Raw genomic sequence first — 16,271 nt, forward strand, 5'->3', positions numbered from 1 at the left:
TTTGCTCACTTCTTCTCATTATTTTAAACAGATCAGAACAGTTTTCGGAACATCTTAAACCAAGAAAACTCTGCAGACTGATCATCTACTGTCGTAAGCTGCAATATTGTTGTAAGATTTATAGTCAATATTCACTATTTCAGTTGGATGACTATACATTAATGTTATAAATAGATGTTGCAACACACTTGCATTATTATCTAATTTGCTTTAACGTAATGTTGTGCCGGATTTAAATAAAATATTTATTTTCATTATTTTCCTGTTGATAGTACTGTAAAGCCATTTTGTTAACAAAACTAATCACTGAGTAGATATTATAGAAAAGTTTCATCTTTGCTGTTGAACACAGTAAGTTGTTGTTTCCATCATGTGGAACACTCAATTTATAATTTTATTTGCACTTCCAGTTAAAGTTTTTTCCCAGAATTTAGTAAGCAGCAATTAGTTTCAACTTTAACATTTTAAAATTATTTTCTTCAGACATGTAGTAAAGTTGATGGTATTTTAAATGAAGTTATATGGCCTGGTACTAACACTTCAACTTTATCACAACCGCTTTGTGTTGATGAGAATAAAGAACTCTTGCATAGAAGATGTGTGAATGGTGAATGGGAACCAGAACCTAAATGTTTTTACGTACAAGTTGAGTCTTTTCCACGATGTCCGGAAGGTTATATCGAAAAGGATGACATTTGCTACACATTTTTGGAAACAACTTTTCCCCCAAAGTGTCCTTCTGCAAATATTTTATTTTTCTACGAATACATACACCAAGTGCAAAATGCAACTAATGTGTGGATGCCAATCACTAGGGATTTGAGCAGCGGTTTTGGCGTTATGCAGTGGGTGGAACCGTCTTGGAAATATAAAAAAACATATTCTCATTATTCGATGATTGAAATTGGCAGTGACAAAAATTGTATTATATTCAATGGAACTTCCAACATTGCTGTTTCTTGTAATGAAAAACACCAAGCGATTTGTGCTTATGGACAACGGCAATTAATTGAGAGTGGGTGTAGTATTATAGGTCGTTGCGTCACAATTGACTTTTTTGATGCTTCTAAATGTGTGTGTACGAGTATAAAAGATAATTCTGAAGAAAAGTTTCTAAAGAAAGCTGAAATTCTTTCTCCTGTGCAAAACTATATTTACCCATCTCTAGTTGGTAATGATTCTTGCAACATTGGACTTGAAAAATTAAACAACACGTACTTGTGGAGTAATTCAAATCGAGAAATTACTTACACTTGGTGGTCACAAAAAGCAGTTTTTTATGACAATCTTAAATACGGAGCTATTACTAAAGATGGTTGGATTTTAACAGATCACTCATTTGATTGCTCGTTGTGTGAAGTGGAAATAGAAGAAACGGAACCAAATTTACTACTAAACTATTCAAATATTTCTAACCAATTTATATTGGAAATTATCAGTTCAGAAAGGTTCTTCGTAGTTTTTTGTTTTACTAATGCTGATAGTGAAACGTTAAACTATCCATACGAAATCCAATATTTTGATACAATTTCACACTTTGAACCATTTTTAGAAGTCCCTGGACACTACTGGTGTGAAATGTTTAGCCTTGACTACACAACAGTTTTCAAAAGCAATGTTTATTTTTACGAACCACACATGGAATATTATGAATTTACATCAACATGGAAGATCTTTTACTCCGAGATAATCGACCCAGTCCTTGAAACAGTGAAATATATAAATGAAATTTTGTCAAAAATGTTTACATCCAACACACTATACACTCCAAGAATTATGAAAACTTATAACTTGAATACCACTGAGAACACTTTGTTGGTAAAAATTCACATCACATCTAGAAATGTGAACAATACCGAGGAATTTGAAGCGAACAACATAGAAGCGGAAATAAAATCCACTTTGAGTTCTGAGAAGAAAGCAAACTTTGTCAATCTTTTGAGTGCTAAGAGTTGTTTTAAACAAGTCGACAACAATTTAACTTGGCCCAAAACTCCTATAGACGATGCAACAACCTCAGAAGAGTTTTGTTTCACCACAAACGCTACTCGAGTTTTACGAACGTGTTCCGGCGATTTTATTAGTGGGGCTCAGTGGACATCTTATGAGTACTGTGAACAACTTAATTACTCTTCCGTGACAAACCAGTTGCTTTCCCTGTACGAAAAGGATCATCTGGATGAGGAGTCTTACAATACCATCAATGAAATTTCAAAAAATTATCAGAAATTAGGCGTCTTAGATGTATTTCTGATAGGTGAGATGTACTCCAACAGTGATCTCTCTGAACAAGTATTTGAAACATTTCTCAAAACTTTGAACAATCTTCTAAATGTTGTTGATGTCTTGATTGAATCCCAGATGAAAACCAAAGCAACGAGACGTTTTCTTGATTTAATAAATCGTAGATCAACTGTAAGTAGTTTAAATATTACAACAAGAAATCTAGCTTTGTATTCTTTGAAAAGTTTAAATACAACTACCGTTTCAGTATTAGGTTCAGAAGTAAAAATTGGTATTCCAGAAAAAATCAATTTTGATAGCACTATTGATCTACAAAACATTCCTGAAGATTCTAATATATCAATTGCACTATTTTTTAAAGACCAGTTCTTCTGCGACTTTACCAAGTCTTATAACATTATCACTCCTGTTTATTCCATGTTCGCATCTTCTGAATTCGATAAACCAGTTCGAGTCTTCTATCGAATCAATAAACCAATTGTAAATGAAACGTGTTTGCGTTGGAACTCTCACGGAAACAACAATTTTGGAAATTGGGAAGAAAGCAAAGCTGAAAAAAACAATTATCTCCTCATGTGTGAGTTTCAGGGTAATGGAGTTTATGCAGCTAATTACGAATTCGGTCCAATAAACGTGTCGAATGAACCCTTAGATATTTTAGACTCTAACGACTCTAATTACGAATATGGCCCAAAGAACGTGTCCAATAAACCCTTAAATATTTTAGAGCCTAACAACTCTAATTTCGAATATGGCCCAAAGAACGTGTCCAATGAACCCTTAGATATTTTAGAATCTAACGACTCTAATTACGAATATGGCCCAAAGAACGTGTCTAATAAACCCTTAGATATTTTAGTGTTTAACGACTCTAATTACGAATACGTTCCAAAGAACATGTCCAATGAACTTTTAAATATTTTAGAGTCTGACGAGACGCCTGCTGTGAAAATCGAATTGGTTGCAAACATTTCCAAACACTATGAACAGTTTAAACCCATTGACGTCTTTCATGCCAGCGAAATCTTAGAAAACGCAGCGAATGACGATGAAATAAATTTGCAAAGTTTGGCCGAACTTGTAAGCAACACGAATAAAATCAATCAAACAGTTTTGTTCGACAGCCAAACACGTTTTCAAGCCACTGATAAAATTCTTTTAAGTATCGATTCCATTATTCAAAACTACAAAGGCGAAATTGAACTAATTCAAACCGAAAAGTTTGCAATGATGAAGGTAAACTTGCAAGCAAGGGATTTCCAAGGAGCAGTTTTATATCAAGAAAAAGGAAAAATTAAAGTTGATCTTTTACAAAGCAAAAAGAGTATCGATTATAGGCAAAGTAATTTTGACAGTGCTCTTTTCTTGAGTGATGAACTGAGGCAACAATTAGGACCGGAAGCTGAAATTATTCTTACAGTTTTTTCAAATGACGCTCTCTTTATTGAGAAAGAGTCAAATCGAAGCACAATAAACGCAATTCTTGGAATTATTCTTCCTGAAATTGGAGAATACGAAGGACCTGTTTCCATAATTCATAAAGTCGAAGAAAACAGTCCTGAAGACCGGTGTGTTTTCTGGAAATTTGGAACCTCCACAACTTCTAGTTACTGGAAGAAAGACCCTGAAGGCAACTGTTTGTCTAATTCGGTTCAAGACTTTCCGTCTAATTTCATCCAGTGTGATTACTACCACACGACTCATTTTGCTTTTCTTTTTGTTCCTAGTTCTGATTTTGATTACAATCATGCTTCACCATTAAAATTGATAACAACTCTTACTAACACCCTGTCAGGTTTATCTCTTTTATGCATTGTCCTCACGGCTATAGTTTTTAAAAAATGGAGAAATGACACCGGTAATAAACTTCTTCTAAATTTTGTCTTCGTTTTAATATTTCAAACAATCTTTTTTTACATTTCTAGCTCAGTTAGTCACAGTCAAGACTTTCTCTGTACTATAATCGGCGCTTTTCTTCACTATTTCACAATTTGTGAATTTTGTTGGATGTTCTTTATTGCATCTTTACAATATCGACGTTTCGTGACGGTTTTGGAAGCTCCTCCAAGATATCCTTTTCTCAAAGGCTGTTTATGTGGATGGGGATTACCCCTAATTCCAGTTTCGCTGGTTTTATTTTATGATATAAATTCCTACACTTTGGACTCCACCGGTCTTTGCTATCCCTCAGGGTGGAGTCTTTATCTAGCAGTCTGGATACCAGTCTTCGTTATCATTATCACGAATTTTTGCATTTTTTTGATTATTTTACATAAGGTTTTTTATAGAAAGGTAAAAAAGACTGGCAAAAGTAATGTAACAAGACATGAGTTGCGTTTGGCAATTCTTCTGTTTTTTCTGTTTGGCTTAACGTGGATTTTCGGCGTGTTACACCAACTTAAAAAAAATATAGTTTTACTTTATTTGTTTACAATTACGGGTACATTGCACGGTTTTGTCATATTTTTATTTTTTATTGTGTTAAATCCTAGAACCAGAAACTTGAAGTTGAAGTGTTTTCGTTAAGTATGATTTCTGTATAAATACGTATTATTGTATTTGCTAATAAACATATTCGTAACAATTGTGTTTCATTAATAGGAGTAGTACCTATATTATATCACAAAGTAGAGAAGAGAATTTTTATGGCCGAGCTGTTTAGTAATAAATGCGAAGCTACAAAAATCTTTGTCTACCGTGTTTAACATATATTTTTTTTCATTACTAGCACATTTATTACCTAGAAATACAACGACGAAAAATATAATCCTACTTAATGAACATGTTGTCTCACATGTAACATGTCACAACTACTATTTTTGTTAATTCTCTATTATCTACAGAAATTAATTACTTATCTGAGTTATTCACTTAAGTTGGAAGTATTATTTTCTTCTTAGCGTAAATGAGGTTTATAATTTTTGTACTTCTGCAACTAAGTATTAAAGAAATTTTCTTACTTCATAATATAAAATATTTGTTAAAATAACAAAGAAACTGCAAAGAATAGGGAAAGTGTTAAAATTTGCCTCGCTAATATTTTAACACGAAATAAACCCATTTGTTGTTTTTGACAGTTTTGACAGAAGCATTACAGTATTAGAGTTGGGGTTATTCTGATGTTTTTAATGAGAAAATTCAAGTCTCTTTTATTTGATTTTGCATTAATTTCAATTCGAATACTTCCGTTAGTACTTGTGATGGTAATAATTTTAAATAATAATATTCTAGAAATATTTGTATTAATGTAATACTCTCCAACATGGGCATTTACCCACCTCTAACGCATTATAGCTCTTGGTTTATAATGAAAATAATTATTGACCACTAGGAGAGAAGAAAACTTTACAACCTCTTGACAAACTAAATAATGGTATCTTTTACAGCTAGATGTGATGTCTTGAAATAAACTCTTATTTCCAGTTCCAATAGTTTATTATTTACATCCAAACTTAACAGCAGAGCAAGCAAGTGTGCCCCCAGTCGCATTCCTCCCCTTCCTTACTCCCTCAAAGAAAATCCACAATAGCCGGCTTTCTATTTGAGATAAAAATTCCCTCTAATTAGCTAATCTCATTATCGCAATGAAGCACTTGATAAAGCAATTTTTGTAATTAGCTTTAGTTGTATTGAACATAATGGCAAAAGTAAGCTTGAAACTTCTTTTGGTTTACATGTTCTTAACAACAACCATAACCGTAAGTAGAAATTGTTTTTCTGAAGCAATACTTAGAAAACCATCACTAGGTTGACAAAAACCATCAAATTCAAGAGTTGCCTCAATGTCCGGATGGTTTCACCGACGCGGAAGATTTCTGTTACACCACAAGTCCACCATCGACATACCCCCCAAAGTGTGCTTTTCCAAACACCATACCTTTCGATTCCTACAAGCTAATTATTTTTGAACCGGTTTGGATGCCAGTCACGCGTGACTTGAGCAATGGTTTGGGCTATTTCTATTGGTCAGAGTCCAGTTCTTTGTACAAAACTTAGTTCAACCAGCAATGGAATCAAAAACAAAAATTGCTTGGTGTACCACAACACGTCTTACATTGTTGCGGTTTCTTGCAACGACACTTATCCAAGAATTTGTGCTTACAACAAACTCGGAAAATCAAATCAGTTGTGTCCTAGTCAGTTCAAGTGCCAGCAAAGTGATTTTAACCCCAACTCAACTTGTTTCTGTGTTACAACATCTGAAACGCAAGAACCTAAATCAGAGTTTTTGAAACCGTACCAAAACAACATTTACGGTTTCTTGACGGATCAAGTTTGCTCAAATGGTTTAGTTAAAACCAAAAATGGTGATTTTATCCGGGAAAAGTCAGGACACAATCTGAGTTATTCTTATTGGTCTCCGAAAGCCATCGTGGATGGTGGTTTTCACTACGGGGCTTCGACGTCCGATGGTTGGATTTTGACAGCTCATCCCCTCCCTTGCACTTTATTCGAAGCCAAAACTTTGAATTTTGAGCCGAAACTTGACCTCACATTCAACTTCACTTCAATGACATTCACACTAAACGTTTCCAACATTGCTGGCTTGAAAATTCTAGATTCCGATGTCGTGGTTTATTGTTTCACTGATGCTTTCGCAGCTTTGAACTACAGATACCCGATTTTGGTAAAAATATCTCCTAACGTATACGCATATTTATACGCTCCTGGTAGCTATTGGTGCGAATCTGTCCGATATAATGACTCAAAAGTGATCAAAAGTCGTGTGTTTAATCTGGATGTGTATTTCAATCAAAGTGCAGAATTTGTGGGAATTTTTTCGTTGACTTACAACCAAACTATCAATCCCTTGAGTGAAGATATCGAAGACGTGATTCACACACATATATTTTCAGTGCTTGAGGCTTTGACTTATATAAAAAACAGCTATGCGTGGAGATTTATGAAGATTGTTGATTTGGATGAGACGAACAAGAAAGTTTCGATCAACATTCATTTTACTTCAGCACCAGACGAAGATTTATCGGATGAAGACAAATACAGTAAACTTAAAGATACTCTATTTGAAGCTTTTACCCACATTACTAACTTTTCAAGTAGTGATTTTTGCCCATCTGAGACCACAGACCATCTAACATGACCTTTAACTAAAGCAGGAGAAAGTGCAATCCCTTTAGAATATTGTTTTGATTCAAATGGCAATTTAGTGACTAGATTTTGTAACTACAACTTCATGGACGGTGCAAAATGGTCATCATTTCAGAATTGCAGTATCGCCAATCACTCAGAAACGACCTCAAAGCTACTTATTTACACACAGAATGTTAATAAAGAGAGTCTTCAAGAAATAGTTGGCCTAACGAGACAAGGAAATACTTTTGGCCCTTTAGACGTGTTTCTAATCGGAAAAATTTTCAAAAAAGGTCTGAATATTGACGAAAGCATTGATAGCTTTGTGGAAACTCTTAGTAATGTGATGGACTTTGACAGAAAAATTCTGGCAGAGTCACAATTCAAGATGAATGCTACTGATGTCTTGTTGGATATTTTGCATCAAGGGTTGCAGAACAAATTGGTTACTAAAATCGAAAATAATCTTATTATTGAATCAAACAAATTTTCATGGATGGCTCAGTTAGCTATCGAGCAAGATAATTCCATTTCAATGAGTCCAGATTGCATGTCTCCTTCACAAGGTTATAAATGTTTTGTTTCAATTGGTGATTACTTATGCTCCGAGTTGGAAAAATCAAAAATAATATCTTTTGTAATTTTTTTAAACGATGCACTTTTCCAAGACGAAGCACAGTGTGATAAACCTTCAAGATTCGTTTTTTATGCGGTTTTCCCCCCCGATATTGATGTTTCTAGCGAGAGTAGCTCATTTGTAAAAATTTACGATAAAATAGATTTAACTGAGGAACAGTTTTGTTCCTACTGGGAATACAACACAGAAACACAAAAGGGCAAATGGCAAAGCAACACTAAAATTGATAATTCGTCTAACTTCCAATATTGTGATTATTCAAATACCTTCAAGTTCCCTTTAGCCATCACAACTAGAACAAATTGTGAAAGTGACAACATCACTGAGAGTCTCATCGATTTGATAAACTCCACTGAACCCGCTGATGTTATTATGGAAAGATTATCGATTATTAGTGACAAGTATGGCGAGTTTAAATCACTTGATGTTTATTTTTTGTCGCAAGTGTTGAAAAAAGTGAGCACTGACGAAGAAATTGTCTTGCAGAAATTGGCTAAAATCGTCAATAATGTCGTCGCTATTGATCCAGAAGTGCTTTCAACAAGTCAGCAAGAAACAAATGCTACCGACTTGATCCTCCACTTCATCGATGTTATCATTCAAAACCATCGCTACCAAAACCACGCTGAAGTCACAAGTGATAACTTTAAAATCGTCATATCTGACATTCAAGAAACCAATTTCACCGGTGTGGCAATTGTGGATTCGCAAATGGTGGTTTTAGACGACGATTATGACATCGACGATGTGGTCGTTGACGAAAATTTGGAATGTGTTGTGGCCTTAAGTCCCGAATTGAGACACCAAATGGACACTGATTGGACCGTGAGAATCACAGTTTTCTCAAACGATGTTTTATTTAATGAAAAATCGAAGTCCGGGAATGTTAGCACGATTTTTGGTGTCACTCTCCCCGATGTTGGCCACTATTCAGGCCCCGTGCGAGTTTTTCACAAAATTGCCAAAACCAAAGTTGAAAAAAACTGCGTTTTTTGGGATTATTACAGTGGCAAGAGCGGTTTTTGGCAAAAAGACAGTGACGGAAGCGGCGAGGGACTAATCCAGTGTGATTTTTGGCACACCACACATTTTGCGCTTCTCCTCCTCGACGAAAATCTCTATCCAGGCCAAGACAACATTCTGGACAAAATCACAACAATCAATTGCATTATCTCGGGGTGTGGTCTAGGTGCCATAGTTTTGACAGCGATTTTATTCAAACAATGGCGCTCAAATAAGGGTAACCTAATTCTTCTCAACTTCGTGTTTCTTCTCATTTTCCAAATCACAGTTTTCTACGTTTCAAGCAGCGTGGATCGCAATAGTGAGGCAATTTTGTGCATTTTTATCGGTGCTCTTTTGCACTATTCGGTAGTGTCGGAATTTTGCTGGATGTTGGTCATTGCGTTTTTCCAATTCCGGAGGTTTGTCAAAGTGTTGCAAAAACCACTGAGCAGAGTTTTGCTCAAAAGTTGCTTTTTCGGCTGGTTTGTGCCTTTGATTCCCGTCAGCAGTGTCCTAATTTTTGATAGTCACACTTACACTGCGAGCAAAATTGGTCTTTGTTACCCTTCAGGGATGATTTTTACTTTTCTTTTCTTTTACTATTCTTCTTTTTAATTTCGTAGTGTTTGTCAGGATTGTACAAAGTGTGGTATTCCGAAAAAGCGAAGGGGTTTCTAGTGGTTCAAGCGATTTCAAATACCAAATTCGGCTTTTTGTTTTGCTTTTTTTTAAGCTGGGGATCACGTGGATTTTTGGCTTGTTGGCAGAATTAGATTCTGGAGTGGTTTTCGATTATTTATTCACTATTACTTCCACCATTCAAGGATATGTTCTATTTTTGTATTTCATTTTGTTTAATCCTGATACCAGAAATCTGTATGTACGTGCTTTAAAAAAGCTTTTTAGTTAATTATTCGCTATCAGACATATTTATTAATGCGTAAAGCAATTTTAATCTTGTTGATACAAATAATCTGTATCAAACGCATATCATTAGAGATAATAAATAACGTTCCAATCAATTGCTTTAATTAACCAAATTAACTTGAAATGATTTTGTGTGCGAAACGATTTCTTCTATTTCTTGTGACAATTGATTCACTAGCAGTAAGTTTTTCAATTCAGAAATTCTATAAATAATAAAATTCAAGACTTTGCAGATAAATACTACCGACGATTATGAATCACATATTTCGGAGGAATTTTTGTGTTGGAACAACACTCAAGATTGTGTCGCGTGTAGTGACTTTGGGAAAAAAAGTGACAAAAAGTGTTGTTTCAAAAACGCTAAAATTGCTAACATCACATCTGACTTATTATCCTTATTAGAAAGTAACTCCACAGTCCAGGAAATTACCCAACAACTTTTGAACATTTCTCAGGAATATCAAAAATTTGCCCCTTTTGATGTCTTTCTTGTGGGTCAAATTTTGGAAAAATTTTTGAACAAAACCGATTTACTATTGTTTGCCGAAATTGTGAGTAATTTACTAGAAATTGATGAAAACATTTTTTTCAAAAGCCAAACAGAGTTTCACGCTACTGATACACTTATAAAACACATAGATGAAATCACTCAAAACAACGAACCTGATTGTGTTTTAACCAACATCACCACAAGAAATTTTTTATTATTTGTGTTGGATTTGAGCGAAATAAAAATCAGTGGTTTAGCTCTTTTTAGTAAAAATCATCATTATGTAAATCTTCTACCACAGAATGCTAGTATTGGTGAAATATCAAAACTTGCAGGTTTTGACAGTGCTGTGCTTTTTAATCCCAAATTAAACTCAAAAATCGTAGTAAGTATTTTTTTGAAACAGGGTTTTTTCACACAACTTAGGGTAAATAATTTACTTGCATGCACAGTTTTTGGTATATTTTCGAGTATTCCTGATCCTGTTTCAGTTTATTACAAAGTTTCTGATACAGCAAAAATGTGTGCTTATTGGTCATTAAATTCTAGCGATTGGGAGCAATATGACAGTTTAGATCCAAATATAGAGTCACTAATTGGGTGTAAAACTCGGAACAAAATCCACTTCACTGTAGTTTCGAATCAAGAAAATAATGCAGAAATTCAATGGAGCATTCCTTTAGTCATTAGCATAATTTGTTGCTTTTTGTCCATTCTTGGTTTTTGTGGTATCGCTCTAACAGCAATTTTGTTCAAGAAATGGCGTCAAAATACAGGAAATCAAATATTGCTTAATTTTGTATTTGCAGTGTTAGTGCAATTTTTACTAAACACTACTGCCACTACAATTTTTTGGAAAATATCAACCGGTGACGCAATTTGTTACAGTTTTGGTATAATAAGACACTATTTTGTTTTAGCCCAATTCTCTTGGATGCTTGTTTTTGCAATATTACAATTTAAGCGTTTTGTGATTGTTTTTGGGGGGACTTACAACAATATACTGTTAAAAGCGTGTCTTTTGGGCTGGTCTTTGCCTCTACTGCCTGTAATAACACTTTTAATTTTTGATCACGAAAACTACGAGAAAGAGTGCTTTCCGCGAGATTTGCCTTTACTTTTTAGTGTTTGGGTCCCGGTTAGTGTTGTTGTGATTATAAATTTCATAATTTTTGTTTATATTTTTTACAATATTTTGTTCAAAAGTGTTGGGAAACCGCATGGTGGCAGTAATGGGATTTTGAGTCAGTGGCGTATTGCAATTTTGTTATTTTTCCTACTAGGTGTTAACTGGTTGTTTGCACTGTTATACGCTTTTTATCCTGATAATAACGTTTACAATATACTGATGGTTAGTACTAATTTGCAAGGTTGTGTCATTTTTTTGTACTTTATTGTGTTTAATAAGGGGACAAGGAATTTGTATTCGAAAATGTTCAAAAAGTGTTGTAATAAAAACTAATTTGTTTACTGTTTTTTAAGTAACACTGGTAGTGTTGTTGAAACAGTGACTGGTAGTTTGGATCACAATTTTAACGGAGCACAAATTTTTAGACAGTTGTATATTAGACACTAGATGAATAAATTACGTGTTTAAATGTTTGTATTTTATTTTTTAGTCACAAATTACACGAGAGAGGAAACAATGTTATTTACTTAACATTGTACCATTTTATTTAAACATTGATAATAAATTGCAAAAAATTTTTGTATGCATCCTGCTGTAAGTACATACATAACAGAAACAATAAAATGAACCACATCTCATCAGCAAAGATTAGTTCTACATTTTGTGTTGTTGAGGCTGCAGTAGGTAGAAAAAAATGAAACATTTTCTTTTAATTTTAGTCATTATTCATGTAATTAAAAAAGTAAGTACTTATTGCGATTTTTTGAATTTAGCTTGTAATTTCTTGTTTACAGGTTCGTCCATTTGAAGACACGATTTGCGTTATTTTAACACGAAATTTCGTCGAACCACAATCTTCATGCATAGATCGAGTACAAAATATTTTCTACAAAAACTGTTTACATGAAATATGGGACACCGAGTCTAATTGCTTTTTTTTCAACTCTGGAAAATTACATCAAACTTCAGACTTTACCAAGTTAAGTGATTGTGCAAAAATGAAACAACACAAGCAGTGCAAAATTCAACTCTGCTTTGATAGTTGTGACGAGTGGTATTTTTTGGAAGAAAGTGAGAAAAATGCCACTTCTGGTTATCTTCAAAGAAATATTTATGTAATGTTAATCAAGAAAGTTTCTTTGGTAAAATTTATCAAAATTTTTGATGGGACATTTAATGTAGGGCATAGTATTGAAGATGGTGCATTTTTCAACAAAAATAACATTTATGCAGCTATTTCGCTTAATCAAAATAATGTTTCTTTTTTTAAACCGTTGCGATTGCTTGAATTTGATGTAATACTTAGAGTTCCACATAGTTTAGATTTTGCAAAAACCGACTTTTTAAATATTGTGCTTTTCAAAGGTTTTGGTGAAATAAGAAAAAAATTTGCTTCTCAAGATTCGAAACAATTTGACAGTTTAGAAAATTCGATAAAAAAGTCTTTAGAAAAATTTATTGAACCAATCGATTTTTTCACACTTGATTTTTGCTCTTCTTATTCTGTGAACTATTACCAAAACAATGTTTGGAATGACGCCACTTATTCGGTCAAATATTGTGCAAGTTTTGCAAAAAGTGGTTCTAAGTGGTACCTTGTTGACGATTATTTCAATTTAGATATTCTAAACTTTGAAAATACTAACGTTTTTGTTATAAAGTCAGATTACCTAACTCAAAACTTTAGAGAAATTACCAATAGTCTTCCCAAAATCGAAAAAAAATACTTCAGAAATGAAACAAATTTGTTTAGTGCTATTACACCTTATTTGTTGCTAGTTTTTGATTTGGCAAAATTGGAAATTAGCAGTTTGATTATTTTTAACAACACCAACAATATTTACACAAAAATTTTGAGTGGTGAGGTGAATGTTACAAAGATCACTAGTCTTGAACACTTCGGTAGTGCAATAGTGTTTAATTATAATTTTACAGAAGAGATTGGAGACTTGCTAATTATTGTAAAGGTTTTCAACAAAAGTGTTGAAATATTTTTCTCAAAAGATTCCGTTGTTGTCGACGCTGTGGAACAAAGAATTTGCAAAAATTCATCTGACGACGTCGTGATTTTTTGTGACGTTTTACCAAATAGTATGTCTAATTTAGCTGAAGTCATTTTGTATTGCACAAATCTGGTGTTTTTAGCATTGTCGATACCGAGTCTTTGTGGTATTGGTCTCACAGCAATACTTTTTAAACAATGGCGCCGAGAAACAGGAAACCAAATTCTGCTAAATTTCGGTTTTGCATTATCTGCTAAGCATTTTTCATCATTCTGTTTTGAACAAGCGGTTGATGTGCAAGCCTTAAATGGGCCTTCCTGTTACATTTTTGGGGTTTTATACCATTATTTTCAGCTAGCGCACTTTTCTTGGATGTTTGTTTGTGGAATTCTGCAATTTAAGAGACTTGTCATAGTTTTTGGAGGAATCGATTATCTGCTTCCGAAAGCCTGCCTTCTGGGTTGGCTTTCACCAGTCGTTCCCGTGGTACTTCTTCTAATTTCCAATTACAAAAATTACGAAGAATTGTGCATTCCGAGAGATTTTGGGCTTATTTTTGCCATTTGGGTTCCAGCAGCTAGCATCATATTTTGCAATGCCATAATTTTTTTATACATTTTTTATCACCTTTTGTGCAATAGGCCCCAAATTCTTCAAAGCCAAGCCAGTGATATACGAGTTTCACGATATGTTTCACTTGCAATTATACTTAGTTTTATGCTTGGTATTAATTGGGCGTTTGTTCTTGGAGATATTTTATATCCTGAAACTTTTTTCTTTCGCTTATTTACCGTCAGTACCAGCCTCCAAGGTTTTGTTCTTTTTCTCTTTCTTATTCCACTAAACACAAAAACGAGAAACATGTATCTTCAACTTTTCAAGAAATGGTTTAGGTGTAATTCACAAGTTTACATAATCAATGATACTTCAACTGATTGTTTATAATTTTTCTTGTATTCAAAAGTGTGTCTTTTCCTTCCATAGGTAGAAGTTACTGCTTGAAACTTGTCCAACCAAAAACTTTAAAAGTAAAAATTTCTTTTGATATCCCAATTTCAGCCATTATAAATTCAGAAGCATGTTTTTCCGTTTCTATGGAGGAGGTAATTGGCCACTTTTCTTTCTGAAATTATGGTGGAAAACCTTAGTTTTTTGTTTAAGGTCCTAGGAAATACACTTTATTCACAATCACAAAGTAATAATCAAATTACCTTGCATGTAAAATGTTAGAAAGAATAACATTTCAATTTCATTTAACAATTGATATGAAATATTAGGTCCAAGTGGTCATTTCCTTACCAGCTGATATGTGATATGACAGTTCAGGTTGAGAAATGACCACTTCTCAACCAGAAAACTGATAAGGAAGTGACCACTTCCCCACCTGAACTGTCATATGCTCATACAGGATGTCCCAGCGAGTTGAAAAAGTTCAATAGTGACATTTAAGTGGTAGTATAGGACATTGATAGATACGAATCTAGTTCATGGCCTAAAATTATTTTCAACTATACAGCGTGTCTCAAAAATAAGTTACAATATAATACAAAAACAAAGACGTCTAGAAATATTTTTTTTACTACCGCAAAGAAAAAAGTACAAGCTATAAGGTTGTAACATTTTTTAGTGTGTTGGATTTGCAAAGATAAAAAAAATGAAGGCGTTTGTTAAAAGTTCAATAACTTGAAAAATTTTAATGGAACACCCTATTTATTGTTTTTGCATTTAAAAGATTATTAAATTGTCTTTTTAAAATTATTACTTTTAGGTGTTTATAATTAATAACTAAAAAGATATTTAACGTTAACCATTAAAAAAAAAATTACTATTGTTTCAGTAGCCATAAAGTGCACAGTTGCACAAGAGATGCAAGAAATATTATTTAATAATCACATTTGTGTTAAACTGAATTATCAATTATCAATTCTAGTGTTTTATTTACATTTTTTAAGTTATTTAACTTTTAACAAACTTTTTAATTTGTTAATCTTTACAAATGCAAAACACTATAAAATTCCAACAGCTTTAAATTCTGTTTTTTCTTCTTTACAGAAGTAAAAAAAATGTTCTAGCTGTCTTAGTTTTTATGGAATAAATTTTTAAAAAGTTCATGTTTTCGTCAAAAAAAAGTCTTACTTCTAAAACTAAGCAAAATTGACTAATAAAAGTTTAGCGTAAAAACATTGTTTTAAAAGGCTACATCCAAAAATGCAAAAAAACATACGGTGATTCATTTAAAAAACACAAGTTTGTATCGTAACTTATTTTTTATAAATAATTGTAGTGAGACTTTTGTGAAACTCCTCTAGTTACAATCGCTAGGAGATAAGAGTTATGCATTTACAAACGTTCAATAAATGTTATATTAAAGTTTATTGAGTTATGCAATTCTATAGCGAAAGGTTACAGTCTGCTTCAAATATCGTCAAAAATCTCGTACAGCACTTCCTTCACAGTCCTGTCATGAGATGGAATTAATTAATCCTTTCGAATCCTTGCACAATTTTGATGTTGCATGTCGTGCGACTCCATTGAGCAAGGATGACATGACTCTATGCGTGCAATGGGAAAAAATGGATTGCAGACGCATTTCGTAATTGGTTGAAGAAGACGCTCAATTTCAGATGACTCGCAACCGACCAGAAAATTGAAATATGGACACACTTTTACCGGTTTTTGGGGCAAGGTCAAACTGTATTGTGTGAAAATTAATAAAAAAGTTTAAACAAAAAAATTATTTATTTG

General features: G+C 33.4%; 2 protein-coding genes across 3 annotated transcripts; both read left to right on the forward strand.

The window, feature by feature from the left end:
* The first annotated feature begins 341 nt into the window (after positions 1-341).
* Positions 342-4,770, forward strand: LOC123011778. Its single transcript, XM_044409411.1, has 2 exons — positions 342-433; positions 484-4,770. Exons 1-2 carry the CDS (start codon positions 371-373, stop codon positions 4,768-4,770), a joined length of 4,350 nt encoding a protein of 1,449 aa, XP_044265346.1. The 5' UTR covers positions 342-370.
* A 7,352-nt stretch (positions 4,771-12,122) lies between these two features.
* LOC123010996 lies at positions 12,123-15,096 on the forward strand. 2 transcript variants are annotated; one of them, XM_044408239.1, is made up of 3 exons: positions 12,123-12,265; positions 12,318-13,614; positions 13,669-15,096. In XM_044408239.1, exons 1-3 carry the CDS (start codon positions 12,218-12,220, stop codon positions 14,469-14,471), a joined length of 2,148 nt encoding a protein of 715 aa, XP_044264174.1. In that variant the 5' UTR covers positions 12,123-12,217; the 3' UTR covers positions 14,472-15,096. The 2 variants fall into 2 exon arrangements, with proteins under 2 accessions (XP_044264174.1, XP_044264173.1); XM_044408238.1 differs by having other exon boundaries at positions 12,318-15,096.
* Positions 15,097-16,271: the final 1,175 nt, after the last annotated feature.

This window comes from Tribolium madens, unplaced genomic scaffold (assembly GCF_015345945.1).
Source record: "Tribolium madens isolate multiple individuals breed KSU strain unplaced genomic scaffold, Tmad_KSU_1.1 Scaffold_91;HRSCAF=231;Tcas5.2_LG7, whole genome shotgun sequence".
In the NCBI taxonomy this organism is placed as follows: Eukaryota; Metazoa; Arthropoda; class Insecta; order Coleoptera; family Tenebrionidae; genus Tribolium; species Tribolium madens.

What these genes read in the sequence shown, in the direction of transcription:
- LOC123010996 (XM_044408238.1), top strand. Translation starts at nt 12,218, where the DNA reads ATGAAACATTTTCTTTTAATTTTAGTCATTATTCATGTAATTAAAAAA. An exon ending in TTATTCATGTAATTAAAAAA is followed by an intron (nt 12,266 to 12,317) that starts GTAAGTACTTAT and finishes TCTTGTTTACAG; the next exon opens with GTTCGTCCATTTGAAGACAC.
- LOC123011778 (XM_044409411.1), top strand. Translation starts at nt 371, where the DNA reads ATGTGGAACACTCAATTTATAATTTTATTTGCACTTCCAGTTAAAGTT. An exon ending in AAGTTTTTTCCCAGAATTTA is followed by an intron (nt 434 to 483) that starts GTAAGCAGCAAT and finishes TATTTTCTTCAG; the next exon opens with ACATGTAGTAAAGTTGATGG.